The 20,743-nt window shown below is 48.2% G+C and overlaps 1 protein-coding gene across 50 annotated transcripts in view; it reads right to left on the bottom strand.

The window, feature by feature from the left end:
- ACAD10 (acyl-CoA dehydrogenase family member 10) overlaps positions 1-20,743 on the bottom strand; it is a 72,070-nt gene that overhangs the window by 1,118 nt on the left and 50,209 nt on the right. For 6 of the 50 annotated variants that reach the window (XM_065525250.1, XM_074007866.1, XM_074007872.1 and 3 more), the window contains 9 exons: positions 18,911-19,084; positions 11,553-11,953; positions 10,343-10,483; positions 9,437-9,574; positions 9,238-9,328; positions 8,141-8,299; positions 6,949-7,121; positions 2,360-2,503; positions 232-309 (listed from right to left, as the gene is read on the bottom strand). In XM_065525250.1, coding sequence (XP_065381322.1) covers positions 232-309; positions 2,360-2,503; positions 6,949-7,121; positions 8,141-8,299; positions 9,238-9,328; positions 9,437-9,574; positions 10,343-10,483; positions 11,553-11,953; positions 18,911-19,084 — 1,499 coding nt within the window. Of the gene's footprint in view, positions 1-231; positions 310-2,359; positions 2,504-2,742; positions 3,015-6,546; positions 7,122-8,140; positions 8,300-9,237; positions 9,329-9,436; positions 9,575-10,342; positions 10,484-11,552; positions 11,954-18,758; positions 19,085-20,743 lie in introns of those variants that run through there. The other 44 variants (XM_074007869.1, XM_074007871.1, XM_074007877.1 and 41 more) reach the window with 19 other exon arrangements.

The raw sequence follows: 20,743 nt of genomic DNA, 5'->3' as shown, positions 1-20,743 counted from the left end.
ACAAGTCACTTTACTTTTCTGTGCTTGTTTCCTCACATTAAAAATGGGGGTAGGATGGCACCCCGCACCTTGCTGGGTCATTCTGAAGAGGAAAAGGAAAGTCGCATGCATGGTGAGTGGGTGACACAGGGTGTCTGCCAGGGTCTACGGGAGGCTGGGCGGCTGAAGACAGGGGAGTTTGGCATCTGGTATTGATGGTTCAAATAAGCCAACTGTCTAGTCTGTGCTCACCTGAATCGCACGATCAATCACTCGGGAGGCCATGGATGGGGCGACCATTTTAATCATGGCTATATCCAAGGCTGCAGCCTGTAAGGAAGAGGAGATGTGATTATAAAAGACCCAAGGGCAGCCCGGGTGGCAGAGTGAGATCCCCCGCCCCCCATCTCCACTAAAAATACAAAAACTAGCTGGGCATGGTGGCATATGCTTGTAGTCCCAGCTACTCAGGAGGCTGAGGTGAGAGGACTGTCTGAGTCTGGGAAGTCGAGGCTACAGTAAGCCAAAACTGCAACCCTGCACTCAAGCCTGGACAACAGAGTAAGACCTCATCTCAAAAACAAACAACAGGCCAGGTGCAGTGGTTCAGGCCTGTAATTCCAGCACTTTGGGAGGCCGAGGCAGGCAGATCACCTGAGGTCAGGAGTTCGAGACCAACCTGGCCAACATATAGTGAAATCCAGTCTCTACTAAAAAATACAAAAATTAGCTGGGTGTGGTAGTGCACGCCTGTAGTCCCAGCTACTTGGGAAACTGAGGCAGGAGAGCTGCTTGAACCCGGGAGGCGGAGGTTGCAGTGAGCCGAGATCATGCCACTCTACTCCAGCCTAGGCGACAAAGCGAGCCTCCATCTCTCAAAAACAAAACAAAAAACCAAACAACAAAAAAGACCCGAGGGCAGAAAGCTTGGAATAATGATCAGATTCCCAGGAGGAAGTCAAACACCAGGGTCCACAACAGAGGCCCCAAGGTCTCGCTGATGTGAGCTGGGTGAGGCTGCCCCTGCCTGGTATATGGCTAGACAGCACCCAGGGATGAAGGGCGCCATGTTAGCAACTACTATCTTATGTTGCAAGATGTGAAGCAAGTGCTGGGAGAATGTGGCTGTCTTCCCAGATGACGGGGAACACAGCCAGCACACACTGAAGGGACAAGGGGGAGGGGCCTGTGCTTTGCTCAGGGTCATGGCCAGCTCTGCCTCCAAGCAGCAGTGGACCAAGGCCAGTCAGGGCTCTGGGAAACCGAGCTACAGTGATCTGCCCTGGGGCAGGGTGTTCAAGGGGGACACGCAGCAGCCTCTACCATATCTAGCACGCCAGTGTCAAAGAACCAGGAACTGTGAACCTGGGTTGGTCCCTGACGGCTGAGGATCTTGGGTGGGGGTGGAGGCTGCCCCACAGAAGGCTGGACAAAGCACGGTCAACATGGCATTGTACTTGGTCATCACAGGCACTTAGAAAGAGCCTTAGTTAGCCTGGGTAACATGGTGAGACCCGGTCTCTACAAAAAATAAAGAGGCTGGGCGCGGTGGCTCAAGCCTGTAATCTCAGCATTTTGGGAGGCCGAGACGGGCGGATCACGAGGTCAGGAGATCGAGACCATCCTGGCTAACACGGTGAAACCCCATCTCTACTACAAAATACAAAAAAACTAGCCGGGCGAGGTGGCGGGCACCTGTAATCCCAGCTACTCGGGAGGCTGAGGCAGGAGAATGGTGTGAACCCGGGAGGCGGAGCTTGCAGTGAGCTGAGATCCGGCCACTGCACTCCAGCCTGGGCGACAGAGCGAGACTCCGTCTCAAAAAAAAAAAAAAAAAAAAAAAAAAAAAGAATTAGCTGGGCATGGAGGTGTGCGCCTGGAGTCCCAGCTACTTAGAAAGCTGAGGCTTCAGTGAGCCATGATGTACCACTGCATTCCAGCCTGGCTACAGAGTGAGGCCCTGTCTCAAAAAATAAATAAATAAAAGGTTAAAAAGCGCCTTAGTTAATGACTAATGTCACACTTGAAAATAAGCTTCTATTTTGCTAATTCGATATTCAGATGAAGGCCAGTAGAGGGTCCCTTTTCCCTGACTTACTGTTAGGTTGTCCAACACCTCCACCAATGGCCCTGGGAGTCCAGGGCCACCCAGGGGTGCTGTGGCCCCATCAAACCCACTGCCTTGGACTAAGCAGCTCACCAGGTCAGTAAAACACAAAGGCCAGTCCTCTCTTCTTGTTCAATTTTTGAAAAACTGCCAAAACAGCTCCAAGTAGAGGTGAAATAGTTTCTAATGTCAAGAAGCCAGGCTCTCATGCTTTGCTGAATGAGGAGGAAGAATCTCTGCCTCTGGGAGGCCCCTTCATGCCCCTGCCCCTACCTTGTTTCCTGCCAGGTCCATGACGTGGGCAGCTCTCAGCACCAGCAGCCGTGCCTGCTCGATCTCCACGCGCGACTGCGCAATGTCCGCCAGCACTGTGCCCTGCTCCACCAGGGGCTTCCCAAAGGCCACGCGGGACTTCACCTGTCGACACAGGAGATGGGATGAGGACACGCTGGGCTGGGGGTGGTCACAAGAGGTGGGGGCTGGTGGCCTGAAGAGTTGAGTGGAAGCAGACAGGACACAGCAGGGGAGGAGAGTGAAAGCAGGACCGTGCAGCTTCTCAGCCAAGGTGCCTGTGTGCAGCCATGGGCCATTTCCAGGGAGTAGGTCTGACACACAACCTTCATGTGCGCCACAGCCAGCCATAGCCCACAGGGTACCTGTAACAAATTGCTTCCAAGAACCCTTTATTCCAGCCATTGTACATCTGGGCAGGCCTGGCTACCAGACAGGAGCAGTTACAGATCTGAGCCAGCATCTGGTCCAAGGCTACTCCTGGAAATGAGGGAGTGACTGCAGGCACTGCACACGGCGCAGGCGAAGGGTGCCCTCTGCTGACCGCAGCACCCCTTCCCACCCTGCAGCTCCAGTGGAAGCAAGGTCTCCTCAGCCCCCTCTCTTGCTCCCGGCCTTCTGCTGTGGGCGGCTGTATCTGCAATGGGGATTTTAAATTCTGAAAGTCACAAGGCATCAGAAAAGGTTCTAAGTATTCCTTTTTTTCCCTGTTTTATTGATTATTTTTCCTTCTTTTTTAAATTTTTTTGGAGACAGGTTCTCACTTTGTTGCCCAGGCTGGAGTACAGTGGCATGAATTTGGCTCACTGCAACCTCCACCTCCCCTGGCTCAAGCAATCTTCCTACCTCAGCCTCCTGAGCAGCTGGGACCATAGGCGTGAACCACCACATCCAACTAACTTTTCAATTTTTTGTAGAGACAGGATCTCACTACATTGCCGAGACTGGTCTCGAACTCCTAGACTCAGGCAATCCTCCTGCCTTGGTCTCCCCAAGTGTTGGGATTATAGGCATGAACCACCACACCCAGCCTAGTTTTTTTGTTTTTTAATTTTTTTACTAAAAGAATCTACACAAATAATTTATCTCATGACAGAAAAACTACCCGTTTTCAGAACAAAAAAAGAGAGGACAGTAATTACGAACACTTAGAATCCCACCATCTAGTCACCTCTAGTTAATATTTGGTGGATATTCTCCTCTATCCTTCTAGACTTTTTGTATATATACTTATTTTTTCCAAAAACAGGAGCCATACTCTACATATTGTTTTGTAGCCTTTTTGTTTGTTTGAGATGGAGTTTCGCTTTTGTTGCCCAGGCTGGAGTGCAGTGGTGCAATCTCAGCTCACTGCAACCTCCGCCTCCGAGGTTCAAGTGGTTCTCCTGCCTCAGCCTCCCAAGTACCTTGGATTACAGGTGCCTGCCACTACACCCGGCTAATTTTTGTATTTTTAAAATAGAGACGGGGTGTTTCACCATTTTGGCCTGGCTGGTCTCTAACTCCTGACCTCAGGTGATCTGCCTGCCTCGGCCTCTCAAAGTGTTGGGATCACAGGTGTGAGCCACTGCACCCGGCCAGCCTGCTTAAAACAATAACAACAAAAACAACAAAAAACAAAAACATTTTTTTGCATCAAAGCTAACAGTTGTTTCTTTTTTTTTTTTCCCCCCCAGACAGGGTGTTGCTCTGTTGCCCAGGCTGCAGTGCAGTGGCAGAGTCACAGGTCGCTGCAGCCTCGACCTCCCAGGCTCAGGAGATCCTCCCACCTCAGCCTCCTGAGTAGCTAGGACTATAAATGCGTGCCATCACACCTGGCTAATTTATTCATTTATTTATTTATTTTTGAGACAGAGTATTGCTCTTGTTGCCCAGGCTGGAGTGCAATGGTGTGATCTTGGCTCACCGCAACCTCCGCCTCCCAGGTTCAGGCAATTCTCCTGCCTCGGCCTCCCGAGTAGCTGGGATTACAGGCATGTGCCACCACGCCCAATTAATTATATATTTTTAGTAGAGACAGAGTTTCTCCATGTTGGTCAGGCTGGACTCGACCTCCTGACCTCAAGTGATCTGCCCACCTCAGCCTCCCAAAGTGCTGGAATTACAGGTGTGAGCCACCACGCCCAGCCCCACCTGGCTAATATTTTTAATTTTTTAATTTTAATTTTTTTTTTTTAGACAGAGTCTTGCTTTGTCACCCCAGCTGGAGTGCAGTGGTGCGTTCTCAGCTCACTGCAACCTCCACCTCCTGGATTCAAGTGATCCTCCTGCCTCAGCCTCCCAAGTAGCTGGGATTACAGGCATGTGCCACCAGGCCCAGCTTTTTTTTTATTTTCAGTAGAGACGCAGTATCACCATGTTGGTGAGGCTGGTCTTGAACTCCTAATCTGAAGTGATCCGCCCGCCTCAGCCTCCCAAAGTGCTGAGATTACAGGCATTAGCCACTACGCCCGGCCTTATTTTTTATTTTTCATAGAGATGAGGTTTTGCCATATTGCCCAGCCTACTCTCAAATTCCTGGGCTCAAGCAGTCTGCCTGCCTCAGCCTCTCAGAGTGCTTGGAGTGAGTCACCACACCTGGTCACAGTCTTTTTTTCAAAAAATTTAAATGTATATAGTGAACAATTTCTCCATGTTAAGGAATAGATTTCCACAGCATCATTTAAAGTCTCACTGTATGTCATCTCGTGGTTCATTTGTCCAACAGTCATTGTTATCCTTATAAGTTGTTCAGAATTTTGCTATCTGAATGAGCACTGTGGTGAACCTCCTAGTAGCAAATCTTTTGTAGATTCCTAATTACTCCAACCAAGTCCTCAGTGGAGGTGCCATGTTCATGCTATGTACTTTCTGGAGACTTCTGTCTGATTCATTCAGTCCAATTGTTCTGCCAGGTTGAATTTAATGCCACATGGGGCTGAAGCACCATACCTGAGTCCACAGACAGGAGCATTTTACTTAGAAAGAAAAAATAACTGGTCAGTCTTAACTAAAAAGGGTGTAAATCACAGGTTTGCTCAGTAATCAAAAATGCAGACTGCCTCTGTTCTTTCAATAGCAGTTCTTGTGAGACACTGGTTTTAGTCTCATGGTATGCGTCACCTTTCTGAAATTGATAATCACCAATTTGAATTCTTGTCCTGGCAGCAGCTGTCTTTTAACCTAGGTTTCCAAACTTTGGGGGCGGTGGGGTCATGGCAGAATAGTTTTCTGGATATGCTGTGGAGGAGGGTGGTACAGGCCAGATGATGGAACCCTAAGGACAAAAACAAGCCACATGGGGTCTCCCTGGTGTCTGATTTATTTATTTGTTTGTTTATTTATTTTTAAAGAGACAGGGTCTCACTCTGTCACCCAGGCTGGAGTGCAGTGGTGTGATCACTGCTCACTGCAGCCCTAAACTCCTAGGTTCAAACGATCCTTCTGCCTCAGCCTCCCGAGTAGCTGGGACCTGTAGTCTGACACATGCCAGCTGACATATGCCATCATGCCTGGCACTTAAACTCTTTCTTTTTGGCCAGGCGCGGTGGCTCATGCCTGTAATCCCAGCACTTTGGGGGGCCGAGGTGGGCAGATCACAAGGTCAGGAGATCGAGACCATCCTGGCTAACACGGTGAGATCGAGACCATCCTGACTAACACGGTGAAACCCTGTCTCTACTAAAAATACAAAAAATTAGCCGGGTGTGGTGGCAGATGCCTGTAGTCCCAGCTACTCAGGAGACTGAGGCAGGAGAATGGTGTGAACCCAGGAAGCAGAGGTTGCAGTGAGCCAAGACTGCGCCACTGCACTCCAGCCTGGGTGACAGAGCGAGACTGCATCTCCAAAAAAAAAAAAAAACTTTTTTTTGCCGGGTGGCACGGTGGCTCATGCCTGTAATCCCAGCACTTTGGGAGGCCAAGGCAGGCAGATCATGAGGTCAAAAGATCGAGACCATACTGGCCAACACAGTGAAATCCCGTCTCTACTAAAAATACAAAAGTTAGCTGGGCGTGGTGGTGCACGCCTGTAGTCCCAGCTACTTGGAAGGCTGAGGCAGAATTGCTTCAACCTGGGAGGTGGAGGTTGCAATGAGCCAAGATCACCCCACTGCACTCCAGTCTGGTGAGCAAGACTCCATCTCAAAGAAAAAAATAAATATTTTTTTTTTTTTTGTAGAGACTGAGTCTTTCTTTTTTGCTTAGGCTGGTCTCAAATGCTTGGCTTCAAGCAACCCTCCTACCTAGACCTCCCAAAGTACTGGGATTATAGCCATGAGCCACTGCACCCAGACTGATTTTTAATAATGTGCTAGCAGCATGACCTTTACACCTTGGAACCTTGCCCTCTGCTGCTATAGAGCCTGGCCTTTCCGGTCACTTCGACAGAGTGGGTTCTATCCTGCTCTGAATCCAAACTGCAGCAAAGTAGCAGATGCAAAGCAAAGACAGGAATGCAACTTCTTGGCAAGGACATCACCTTGCTTCACCTGCTGGGACTGTACTCAGAAAACAGGTAGGAATTGAAGCCCGACAGCAAAGCAGAAGGTGGTGGTTCTGAGTCAGTGCTAGGCGCAGGAGGAAGCACTCACGCGGGCCTTCATGAGCGCCAGGGCCCTCTCTGAGAACCCGATCAGCCTCATGCAGTGATGGATCCTGCCGGGGCCCAGTCTGCCTTGGGTGATCTCAAAGCCTCGGCCAGGGCCCAGGACCATGTTCTCTTTGGGCACATGCACGCGCTCAAATCGGACTTCACCATGGCCACCTGAAAGACCCAAATGATCACTGTGAGCAGTTGCCATAGTCATTTCCCTTGGATGTGTTTCTTCCTCACCTTAGTCTGGGTTATCTGCTGGCAATGTCCCTGCCCTTTATTTAGCTTTCTTACTAGGACATGGTTAAAGGGAAAAGGATGGCAGGAAGGAGCCTGTTAAACACAGAAAATGAATCACTGATTTATAATGGCAAATGAATATTCTGTGATTCCTTTTATAAAAACATAATGCCACCTTAAGCTGAAGCTCCTAGTGGTTTGTGATAATGTAGTGATCCTATGAAAACACTGAAAGGAAAAACGTGAACACTGTTAGCAGAGAACCAAACTGGGAGCGGACCAAACCAGGGCTGTGACCTAGAGGTCAGCTGTACACACTGGGGCCTGGAAGAGTAGGTCTGGGGTCCACTTCCTGCCTCTGCCCTGTATGGCTTCCTGCGTCACAGACTCCTGCTTACCTTCTAAGCTTAGAAGAGGGAAAAAATGGCCGGGCGCGGTGGCTTAAGCCTGTAATCCCAGCACTTTGGGAGGCCGAGACGGGCGGATCACGAGGTCAAGAGATCGAGACCATCCTGGCTAACACGGTGAAACCCCGTCTCTACTAAAAAAAATACCAAAAACTAGCCGATCGAGGTGGCGGGCGCCTGTAGTCCCAGCTACTCGGGAGGCTGAGGCAGGAGAATGGCGTAAACCCGGAAGGCGGAGCTTGCAGTGAGCTGAGATCCGGCCACTGCGCTCCAGCCTGGGCCGCGACAGAGCGAGACTCCGTCTCAAAAAAAAAAAAAAAAAAAAAAAAGAAGAGGGAAAAAATGCATAAATGCCTGTCTGAAATCTGCCTGCATGGTTGATATTCATGTATGGAAATGCAATGTAGGAGCATGTGACTCTCCAAATATCATACTGTCAGACGTGGGATGTGGCAAGTCCTGAACAAGAGCAGGGGCTCCCCAACGGCATTTCCTGGGGACCAGACCCACACCCAGGGGTGACACCGCCCCTGGACGTCTCACCTGGTGCATCCTCCAGTCCATACACTGTCAGAGGCCGGATGATTTTTATCCCTGGGGTATCCATGGGAACCAAGAGCACGGACTGCTGCCGGTGTCTTGGTGCATGTGGGTCTGTTTTTCCCATAAACACACAGAGTTGGCAACGAGGATCCAGGATGCCTGCCAGGAAAGGAGAGAGACAGACCTCATCATCTGACACCAGGGCCATCAAATCTCTACACACGTGGTCCTGGCCCAAGAAAGGCACAGCAAGGAAGCAGACAGATCAAATCTTTAAGGCTCCATGTAATCAGATGAGCATCTGCAGACTGATGACCAGAAATAAGAGCAAATTGGGTTTTGCTCTTATTTCAGTGAGGAATGAATCCAACATCATAAGAGCAAGTTTTTAAAAGCATCACATAGAGCAGAAAATATAATTTAGAGATAAGAGGACGAAAACTGCTACTTGATTCCTGCCAGCTGGCTCGGCTCCCACAGGTGTGCACACATAATGGCTCTGGGCCTGGGCCTTGGAATCAGGTGAACCTTTGACTCTGGGTTCTCTACGTGCCAGCTAGGGGCTCATATCCCAGGCAAGGGACCTAAGTCTGAGTGTGGTTTCCTCCTCTGAAAAATGGGGATGCTCATTCTTAATGTCCAGGGAGGTATGGGCTCTGGGAGGTAAGCTCCATAGCTACTTGTGGGGGCCCTGTAGAAGTAACACTGGACACTCCCTAAGCGTCAGCATTGTCATTAACCCTTAGGATGTAACACATCTGATCAAGGAGCCAGGAAGCCACCAAGGAAGGGGAGCTGCCCAAGGCAGAATGAACAGCAGGAAGTGGAGAGATTCCTGGGGTCACATGCAGGGAGGCATCCGTCCATGTGTGGGCACCGGGGGACATCCCTGCCCTGCAAAGCGCCGCCTCTGAGAACAGCGTGCTCCATGCAGTAACCCTCCTATTCTCCCAGCTGCCTCTGCTGGGGGCGCTAAGTGACAGAATCTCCTTTGTGTCAACTTGAAAAAGCAGAGGCTCCTCCCAGGCATTGAGAGGTGTGCCTATCAGTGCAGACTCCCTGATGTGCATTTGAAAAATGCATTTTAGGCCAAATACCTGTGATCCACCATTTGTGACCATTTATGACATAGAAGCTGTCCTCCTCTCTGATGGAAGCCTCAATATTGGTGGCATCTGAAGAGGCAACCTGAGTGGGGAGCACATTCTAGTCAGAGCTGCCAGTAGACAGCCCGTGTTTCCTGCGGGGCTGACAACAACAGGGCCAGGCAAGTGGGTGGCAGCCCAGGCAAGGTACCTGGGGCTCGGTCATAGCAAAACAGGAGCGGGCTTTCCCCTCCAGTAGAGGCATCAGCCAGCGAGCCTTCTGCGCTTCGGTGCCATACCTCACCAGCAGCTCCATGTTGCCCGTGTCAGGTGCAGAGCAGTTACATATCTGAGAAGGAAAAGGAGCGTGACCACGACTGTCATGTCCTCTTCTAAAAAAAATAGGGTCAAGCTCTGTCACCCAGGCTGGAGTATTGTGGGACGATCATGGCTCACTGCAGCCTCGACTTCCTCAGCTGAAGCCATCCTCCCACGCCTCAGCTTCCCAAGCAGCTGGGACTACAGGTGTGCACCATCACACCCGACTAATTTTTTATTTTTTTGTACATACAGGGTCTCACTATGTTGCACAGGCTGGTGTCGAACTCCTGGCCTCAAGTGATCCCCCACACTTTGGTCTCCAAAAGTACTGGGATTACAGGTGTGAGCGACCATGCCTGGCCTTCTCATGTCAATATTTCAAGCTTCAAGTTGGATGGGCATGGTGGCTCACGCCTGTAATCCCAGCACTTTGGGAGGCCGAGGTAGGTGGATCACCTGAGGTCAGGAGTTCGAGACCAGCCCGGCCAACATGGTAAAACCCTGTCTCTACTAAAAATACAAAAATTAGCCAGGTGTGGTGGCATGTGCCTGTAATCCCAGCTACTCGGGATGCTGAGGCAGGAGAATCACTTGAACCCGGGAGGCAGGGGTTGCAGTGAGCCAAGACTGCGTCACTGCACTCCAGCCTGGGTGACAGAGCGAGATTCCATCTCAAAAAAAAAAAAAAAGTTCAAGTTCATGCTGGTGCTTCTGAATCTGGTCTATCTGTTTAGGAGTGAGTTCTTTTGAAGATCAGGATGTTCCCACACACTGAGGAAAACTTTAAAGAAGGTACCTCGGGGGCATACAGGGACGTGCCCATGAGCTCACACAGATGTGCATATTCCACATTGGTCAGTCCTGCTCCGTATTTTTTCTCAGGATCAGCCTCCAAGGGTAGAAAAAGGTTCCAAAGTCCTTCCGCCTTGGCTTTCTCCTATCATGGGGAAAATAAGTCAGGAAACCATAGTGGAAGATTTCATTTTATTTTGAACCACGGAAAACAATGAAATGGATTGGAGGAAACAAGGCAGACAACCAAACATGCATGTGTGCCCAAAGAAATGAATGATATGAGGAGCTGGGTGTGGTGGCTGCACGTGTGGTCCCAGCTACACAGGAGGCTGAGGTGAGAGGATCACATGAGCCCAGGAGTTTGAGACTACAGTGAGCTATGATCACACCACTGTGCTCCACCCTGGGTGACTAAGCAAGACCCTGTCTCAAAAAAAAAAAAAAAGAAAAAAAGAAAAAAGAGATGGTGGCTCATGCCTGTAATCCCAGCACTTTGGGAGGCCGAGGCGGGCAGATCACGAGGTCAGGAGTTTGAGACTAGCATGACCATCATGGTAAAATCCCATCTCTACTAAAAATACAAAAATTAGCTGGGCACGGTGGCATGTGCCTATAATCCCAGTTACTTGGGAGGCTGAGGCAGGAGAATCGCTTGAACCTGGGGGGGCGGAAAAGAAAAGTAGATGATGATTGCATTATGCTCCTGAGGATCTCAAGTAATTTCAAAACTAACACAATCCAAGGTTCACCTGATAAGGAACAGCAGGTGTTTCTGTTTATCGGCTTAAGTGACAGCACTGGGAGACAACACAGAAACTCAGCTCACAGTGGATTTGGCCCTCTAGCTGTGACATTACCGGCTCTCTAGAGAGAGATGTATTAGCTGATACAGCACTGTTTCAAATTTATGTAATTCAAATATGCATGAGATAGGCCCAACCTGCCCTGGCTTTCTAAGGCCAAGCATTCTGCTGCCTGGGCTGTGCAGTCACACCTGAGCCATCTGCCTGTGACACAGGCACAGCAAAAGCAAGAGATGGAAACTGAGTCATGAAGAGCTAGCTGGCTCTTTCTGAGATGATGGAAGCAAAGACCATTCAACTCGGCCCTCCTGTATCTTCACTGCCTGGGATGGCTCAGGTGAGCCCGGTGGGGTTGGGGAGGGTGTGCCATGGTATTGGGGTCTTACCACCTCACCACGGCTGCTTTACCTTGAGGTCTTCGATCAGTGGGGAGGGGCTCCACCTGGCTGCTGAGGCCTGGTGACTCTGCAGCTCTGGCTCCGCAGGGTACACGTGCTGCTCCATGAAGCGCTTCAGCCGGTGATACAGCTCTCTGACAGGTGGAGAGAGGCTCTCTGGAGAGATAACCAGACCTCCCCTTGAGGCATGAGCTGGGGAAGCTTCTGGAACGGAGCTATAACTCCTGGTACCTATGGGGTACCACTGGGACTGGGACCTAGCCCACGTGTGGCAGAACCTTGTTAACGGATTTTTGAAGGGCATCTCTTTGAAAACCCGGAACCCTTCTTTGACTGCGAAATCCCATGCCAGGTTAGACACAAATTCGGTCAGCTTTCCAGTTTGTTCCGCATGCGCGGAGCTTGCTTGCCCTAAGCAGAATCAAAGAAAAACAGTGATTACTCCCACACAACCCATCACAGGGATGTTAACATGTGATGACATTGTCACTTCAACAGGTATTGTCATTTGCTGAGCCCTTGCTAAGTACCGAACACTAAGAGCCACTATAGCTCACTGAATCACCAAAGCAATACAACTGCTTTCACCTGCACTTTGCAGGCAAGAAAACTGAGTCTTAGAGAAGGAGGTGACTTGGACGAACTGGAAGTTAGGGGGCTGGGGACCAGAGTCCAACTCAGGACTTCCTGCTCCCTGCTCTTGATCTCTGCTTTCCTAAAAGACTACATTTAATCAGTAACACCCCAGATCACCTCTGCCATTGCCAGTGGGCTATAAGAAGTCCTGCATCCTAGACCACCCTTGCTACAAAATTGTTAACAGCAATGCCACAACTGACTAGAGGAAGAGCCAATTTCTAGACACAACTGTCTCTGGATGGAATCAACTCCAGCATCACTCAACTCACTATTTGGCTCTCGCACCGTCTCTTTCTTCTTTTAAAATGTGCATCAAGACTTTTTTTACAAACACATTTTTCTCCATTAAAAAAAATTAAGGTGGCCAGGTGCGGTGGCTCACGCCTGTAATCCCAGCACTTTGGAAGGCCAAGGTGGGTGGATTACTTGAGGTCTGGAGTTTGAGACCAGCCTGGCCAACATGGAGAAACCCTGTCTCTACTAAAAATACAAAAATTAGCCAGGCATGGTGGTGCATGCCTGTAATCTCAGCTACTCAGGAGGCTAAGGCAGGAGAATCACCTGAACCTGGGAGGCAGAGGTTGCAGTGAGCCGAGATCGTGCCATTGCACTCCAGCCTGGGTGACAGAGTGAGGCTCCCATCTCAAAAAAAAAAAAAAAAAAATTAAGGTGTGGTGTACACACACCTCCTTAATGTAGAACTCTGCAAGTCTTAACAAACCCATAGTTGGGTAACTACCATTGCCATCAAGATACATAATATTTCGGCCAGGTGCAATGGCTCATGCCTGTAATCTCAGCACTTTGGAGGCTGAGGGCAGGCGGATCACCGGAGGTCAGGAGTTTGAGACCAGCCTGGGCAACATGGTGAAACCCTGTCTCTACTAAAAGTACAAAATTTAGCCACGTGTGGTGATGCACACCTGTAATCTTAGCTTCTGGGGAGGCTGAGGCAGGAGAATCGCTTGAACCTAGGAGGTGGAGGTTGCAGTAGGGTGAGATCATGCCATTGCACTCCAGCCTGGGTGACAAGAACAAAACTCTGTCTCAAAAAAATAAATATTTATTTTTAAATAAGAGATAGGGCCTTACTATGTTGCCCAAACTGATCTCGAACTCCTGGCCTCAAACAATCCTCCTGTCTCAGTCTACCAAACTGCTGGGATTACAGGCATGAGCCACCATGCCCAGCTGAGACAGCCATTTGCATGCAGCTTTGGTGTTAAAGATAGTTTAAACTATTCCTTACAGAGTTAGGAACAAATTCTTTGCTACCCTGCCGAGAATTAGCCCACTGGACCTCACTAGGTCTCTACTGAGGACCTTCCGGTATGAACCTAACCCAGGGAAGTCAGTGGGAAACCAGATAGCCCCTTCCTTGCAGACACACAGTGGGGGCTGAGAAGTACAAGGGGCTGCATTTTCCCCTTATTCCTCGGACTGCACACAGCACATTGAAGGGGAAAGATACTTCCCTTATGTTCCCTATTATTCATAAGGATTTTCTTCTTCTAACAGAGTAAGAGGTGTATTCTTAATTTTCTTCTATTTAGTTGGCTCGCACTCTGAGACTGCTACTTTGTCTCTGAAAAAGTCACTTGTATAAGCTTGGATTGATTTCCACCTATTGCTTCTGGTATATTTCCCAAATGTAGTTCTGGCAGGAGACCACATCACTGGTGTCCACTTAAGTTGCAGTCGTAAGTACTTTATAGAATTTCAGTGGCCATCTGCCAGAAATCTAATTTCTGCACCCACTTATTAAGGAAGGAGAAGGACACATGTGCTGGGCAGGTACATACTGTAAATCTTCTGCTCAGGGGCTCTGGTCTCTCTCATCCCCTTCCCAATCTAATGCTGATCTGAGGTCTTTTGTAAATGACACCATAGAGAGAATGTCTTGGAAACAGATACCCCTTCTCTAAGCTCCACTTTCCCTGGGTAGTACCAAATATTTCAGCTGTTCAAACAAAAGTGATTTTAAAGCTAACTGTAGAAGACAAATGTACAAAAGTAATATTTATATTCATATAGTTGGTTTTTTCCCCATTCATCATATATTTTTATGTTATTCTTTCAAAAAATGGATTTTGTTGTTTTTATGTGAGAAAACTAAGCCATTTCCTCAGTGTGTCTGGATGGCTTCCCAGGGGGAGGGAAAAGAGTGCACAGTAAGATAAGAGGAATAAAGGCTTGAACAAACAGACATTTTTCTGTCTGGTGGCAAAAGGTGGGGTGTTTTAGCTCTGGGCCGAGAGAAACCAGAAGCCACGACGATGGCTCACAGGATCTTAGAAACATGTCAAAGGGCTTCCTGAGAGACAGGCTGAGGACACTCAGTGGTGGAGATTCTAAAATGGGCAAAGTCTATTAAGCTCTTCCCAGGTCACTGGAGCAGAGCAGGGAGAAAACTCGGCAGCCTGCTAGGAAATGTCGGAAGCAACCAGGCCTATTCATCACCATAAGGACTTAGCAGCCATTCTGTTTAAGTAAATATTTCTGGTTAGTGTTTATCGGAAAACCATTAAAAAAATGTGAAATGGTGGCTTACAGCTGATACTGTATTTTCCCAAAAGAGGGAAAATATTGTTTCCAGAAATTCCTGCTTCCTGCATCCCCTGCTTATCAGACCAGGTACAGTTAAACTAGAAATTCTCTGGGTACTGGTTTTTCTCCAGACAGTTTTCCCCACGACTGTGTATTTCCAGGACCACCTAACACAGTGCTGGCTTTTAGTAGAGGCTCATATACTTGGGAATGAATGATCAGTTCTCCTACTGCAACTGCTTCTCTCAGAAGACTCTGGCAACCTGGCTGGGAACACAGGCTGCCAGTAAGCTTGGGGAGTCGCTGACTGCAAAGCTAAACACTCCCTCAGCACCAGCAAACCCCATGATGAGTTCCTCTCTCCTTCTTTCTCCTTGCCTTTTGTTTTTAAGTTTCACTTTTGGAAAATTTCTTTTTCTTTTTTTTTGAGATGGAGTCTCGCTCTGTCACCAGGCTGGAGTGAGCTGTGGCACAATCTCGGCTCACTGCAACCTCTGACTCCCTGGTTCAAGCTATTCATCTGCCTCAGCCTCCCGAGTAGCTGGGCACGCGCCACCAAGACCAGCTAATTTTTGTATGTTTAATAGAAACAGGGTTTCACCATGTTGGCCAGGATAGTCTTGATCTCCTGACCTTGTGATCCCCCCGCCCCGCCTCAGCCTCCTAAAGCGCTGGGATTACAGGTGTGAGCCACTGCACCCGGCCTTTTGTTTTTGTTTCTTTTTTTGAGATGGAGTCTCGCTCTGCCACCCAGGCTGGAGTGTAGTGGCATGATCTCTGCTCACTGCAACTTCCGCCTCCCGGGTTCAAGTGATTCTCCTGCCTCAGCCTCCCATGTAGCTGGGATTATAGGCAGCATCACCACACCCAGGTACTTTTTATATTTTTAGGGGAGATGGGGTTTCATCATGTTGGCCAGGCTGGTCTCAAACTCCTGACCTCAGGTGATCCACCTGCCTTGGCCTCCCAAAGTGCTGGGATTACCGGCATAAGCCATCACGACTGGCCTCCTTTTGGAAAATTTCAAAGACACACAGGAGTAGAGAGGAGAGAATAATGAGCCTGAGGGTTCTATTGCTCACCTTCCGCAATGATTGATGCCAGCCCAGTCTGGTTTCATTCCCTGCCATCCCCACTCCCACTGTCCTGGATTTTTTGGAGTGCATCCCAAATATCTCATCTAGGATTCTTTCAAAACTCCAAAGACAAGTACTTTTTAAAGAACCCACAATACTATTATCACCCTTAAAAAATCGTTGACTGTAACTTCTTCATATCATCGACCATCTACTCAGAATTCAAGTTTCACTGACTATCATCAAAATTTTTTCCAAATAATTTGTTTAAGAAAGGATCCAAATAAGGTCCCAACACTGTAACTGGCTAATGTATCTTTTAAGTCTCTCTCTCCCTTTTTTTTTTTTCTGAGACAGTCTCATGTTGCTGCCCAGGCTAAACTGCAGTGATGCAATCACCGCTCGCCACTACCTTGGCCTCCCAGGTTCAAGCAATTCTCCTACCTCAGCCTCCTGAGTAGCTGGGATTATAGGTGCCCACCACCAGGCCTGGCTAATTTTTATGTTTTTTAGTAGAGACGGGGTTTCCCCATGTTGGCCAGGCTGGTCTCAAACTCCTGACCTCAGGTGAGCCACCCACCTCGGTCTCCCACAGTGCTGGGATTACAGGCGTGAGCCACCATGCCCAGCCCGATGTTTCTTTTAAGTCTCTCTCAATCTACAGCTTCCTTTTTCACTCTTTTCCTCCCCTTGAAATGTATGTGTTTGAAGAAACTGAGTTGTGTGCCCTGTGATGTTTTCCAGAATCTGGATTTTGTGAGTGGCTGTGCCCAGCGTGCTGCTGAACATGTCCCTCTGAACCCTGTGTTTTCCATGAGTTGGCAGCTGGCACTGGAGGCCTGGGCAGAGTCGGTGTGACTTTTGAGGGAAGCATCAGGAGGAACGTAATGTCTGGCTGTCTCTCTCTCTCAGTGGTGTTGGCTTTCATTGAAGCTTATTGCCCACATGCATTAATGCATTAGGAGTTGCAAATTGGTGATAGGCAAATTCTATATTATTCTGTCCAGGATACTTCTCTAGAGAGAAACATTCCCTCATCGATTATTTGGATAGCCTGAGGTATGATTTGTTTAGGAAAGACAGGACAAATACTTGATTCCCCACCCCCCAACCCATTTACCAATTTTCAGAATAATAAGTTGCTTCCCTGGCATCCTCTGAGGTCATCAATGAGACTTTGTTGTTTCTGTTTTTGTATCACTACTCATGGACTTATTTATTTATTTAATTTTTATTTTTTCGGTGGAGACAGTATCTTCCTCAGTCACCTAGGCTGCAGTGCACTGGCGCGATCTCAGCTCACTTCAACCTCTGCCCCCTGGGTTCAGGCGATTCTCTCTCCTGCCTCAGCCCCCTGAATAGCTGGAATTTCAGGTACCCACCACCACACCTGGCTAATTTTTGTATTTTTAGTAGAGATGGGGTTTCACCATGTTGGCCAGGCTGGTCTCAAATCCCTGACCTCAAGTGATCTGCTCACCTTGGCCTCCCAAAGTGCTGGGATTACAGGCCTGAGCCACCATGCCCGGTTACTACTCCTGGATTTAAACATACCTGATGTGTTTCATCCATTTCAGCTATCATCCTTGGTGATGCCCAAAGTTTCCTATTATTAGCAAGTGGGAGCCTGTTCAGGTTGGCTCCCAAGTCTTTTTTTTTTTTGAGACAGAGTCTAATTCTTGTCACCCAGGCTGGAGTGTAGTAGTACGATCTCAGCTCACTGAAACCTCTCCCTCCCAGGTTCAAGTGAGTCTCCTGCCTCAGTCTCCCAAGTAGCTGGGATTACAGGCACCCGCCACCATGCCTGGCTAGTTTTTGTATTTTTAGTAGAGACACAGTTTCACCACGATGGATAGGCTGGAGAGCCAAGATGAACCTGGAACATTTTGTCATACCAGCAAGCAAGGAAGTTGCCAAAGACCACAACGGTTTTACCTAAAGATTTGGGAGCTGGCCAGGCTCGGTGGCTCACGCCTGTAATCCCAGCACTTTGGGAGGCTAAGGCGGATGGATCACCTGAGGTCAGGAGGTCGAGACCAGCCTGGCCAACATGGTGAAACCCTGTCTCTACTAAAAACAAAGAAAAAAATGACCCGGGCATGGTGGCCTGTGCCTATAATCACAGCTTCTTCGGATGCTGAGGCATGAGAATTGCTTGAGCTGGTGAGGTGGAGGTTGCAGTGAGGCAAGATCGCACCACTGCGCTCCAGCCTGGGCAACAGAGTGAGAAACTGTCTCAAAAAAAAAAAAAAAAAAAAAACAGAAGCAAACAAACAAAAAAACCCACAAAACAAGAAATTTGCCTAATATAGTTGTTAAATATGCAAATGGACACACACATATTTCATAGAAATTCTTAAGCATACAAAATTTTAAAATCAAAGTTCTGAAAAATACACATAGGATGATCACGTTTGCGCAAAAGTAGGAGGAGAGAGAGAAGATAGATAAACAGAAAAACTGGAGGGCCCAGGAAACTCTTAACGGTAACATTTATCTTTGAGGAATGGTGTTGAAAAGGGTGAAATACAATTTTACATAATTCTATATGACCAAATTTTGATCATGAGCATGAATGCTTTAACTGGAAAAATTTCTTTGTGCATTACTTTAATAATTAAAAAACAAGTTTAAATATTGTTAAATAAGCTGGGCATGGTGGCTCACACCTGTAATCCCAGCACTTTAGGATCACTTGAGGTCTGGAGTTCGAGACCAGCTTGGCCAACATGGTGAAACTTTATCTCTACTAAAAATACAAAAAAAAATTAGTGAGGTGTGGTGGTGTAGGCCTGTAGACCCAGCTACTCGGGAGGCTGAGGCAGGAGAATCACTTAAACCCAGGAGGTAGAGACTACAGTGAGCCGGGATTGCACCACTGCATTCCACCCAGGATGACAGAGCAAGACCCTGTCTCAAAAACAAATAATAAATATTGTAAAGAAAATATTTACGTGACAAATGGTTGGATTAACTGAATCTCAGAGAATCGTGGCCAAACCGGTCTCTCCAAAGCCTCTGTGGCCCTGAGAGGGTTTCCAGGTGGAGGCACAGTCCTCACTGTGACTCACTCCCAAGCGATTCTTCAGGGCAGCCATCCCATTACCTGTGAGTGATCGCCAGTAGACTCCCTGTAGGATTGCAGCCAAACGGAAAAAGGAAAAAGCCATATAGAAGTTCCAGTTCTCAGTGGGAGGGAGTCCCATTTGGAGGCAGTACATCCTGAAATACTCCTCTGCAGCAGGGATTCCCAGCTGTGTCAAGTCACAGTCATTAAAACCTGGGAGAAAGAGCCATTCATGGGTAGTCACTGACTTGACATACCCCTGTAGCTGGCAAATATTTAAATTCTGAAAATTGCCATGTCCCTTGAAAATTAGTTTCACGACCAGTTCCAGGGGTTAGCTTATTCCTGCATTGGCTCTTATTCCCTTAGATGGCTGGGCATCCAGGCATGAAGTCATTATTCACAAATTGGCTCTTACAGGTTTCAGACTCTAATGGCAATAAAGGAAGGAATGGGAGCTTCCAACTCCATCTGGGCCACAGTTAAGGGTGGATGCATATTATCTTCAACCAGTCATTTGATCAAAAATGACGTGGAAAGAGCGATCTCAGGCTCAGCACAGTGGCTCATGCCTGTAACCCCAGCACTTTGGGAGGCCGAGGTAGGTGGATCACCTGAGATCAGGAGTTCAAGACTGGCCTGACCAATATGGTGAAACCCTGTCTCTACTAAAAATACAAAAATTAGCCAGGCATGGTGACATGCACCTGTAATCCCAGCTACCTGGGAGGGAGGCTGAGACGGGAGAATTGCATGAATCCAGGAGGCAGAGGTTGCAGTGGGCTGAGATCATGCCACTGCACTCCAGCATGGGTGACAGAGCGAGACTCCATCTCAAAAAAAAAAAAAAAAAAAAAATTGACTGGGCGCAGTGGCTCATGCCTGTAACCCCAGCACTTTTGGAGGCTGAGGAGGGCAGATCACTTGAGGTCAGGAGGTCGACACCAGCCTGGCCAACATGGTGAAGACCCTGTCTCTACTAAAAATACAAAAATTAGCCAGGTGTTGTGACACACGCCTGTAATCCCAGCTACTCAGGAGGCTGAGGCCGAGGAATCGTTTGAACCTGGGAGATGGAGGTTGCAGTGAGCCGAGTTCGCGCCACCGTGGTCCAGCCTGGGTGACAGAGTGAGACTCCATCTCAAAAATAAATAAACGAGTGACAGAGGGAGACTCCATCTCAAAAATAAATAAACAAATAAATATAAAAATAAACAAAAAGATCTCACCAAATTATGAAAATGATAATTATAGCAAATAAAACAATTTCACAGGCCGGGCACAGTGGCTCATGCCTGTAATCCTAGCACTTTGGGAGGCCAAGGCGGGCAAATCACGAGGTCAGGAGATTGAGACCATCCTGGCTAACACAGTGAAACCCCATCTCTACTACAAAAACAAAAAATTAGCTGGGTGTGGTGGCAAGTGCCTGTAGTCCCAGCTATTCAAGAGGCTGAGGCAGGAGAAGGGTGTGAGCCTGGGAGGCAGAGCTTGCAGTGAGCCAAGATCGCACCACTGCCCTCCAGCCTGGGCAACAGAGTTAGACTCCGTCTCAAAAAAATTCACTTATTTGCTCCATCTGTGACATTTTCATGATTTAGAAGCATGTAATATATTCTATTCATAGAAATTAATCTTAGGAGTATACTTTATATATAGGCAAAGATATTACTACAAAGATATTCACTGCCTTTCTTCATAGGGGTGGGGGAGGTAATATTTAAAAATTGGAAACAGGCCGGGCGCGGTGGCTCAAGCCTGTAATCCCAGCACTTTGGGAGGCCGAGGCGGGTGGATCACGAGGTGAGAAGATCGAGACTATCCTGGCTAACATGGTGAAACCCCGTCTCTACTAAAAATACAAAAAATTAG

This window comes from Macaca fascicularis, chromosome 11, assembly GCF_037993035.2.
Source record: "Macaca fascicularis isolate 582-1 chromosome 11, T2T-MFA8v1.1".
Lineage (NCBI taxonomy): Eukaryota > Metazoa > Chordata > Mammalia > Primates > Cercopithecidae > Macaca > Macaca fascicularis.
This window is presented reverse-complemented; position numbering and strand designations above follow the sequence as displayed.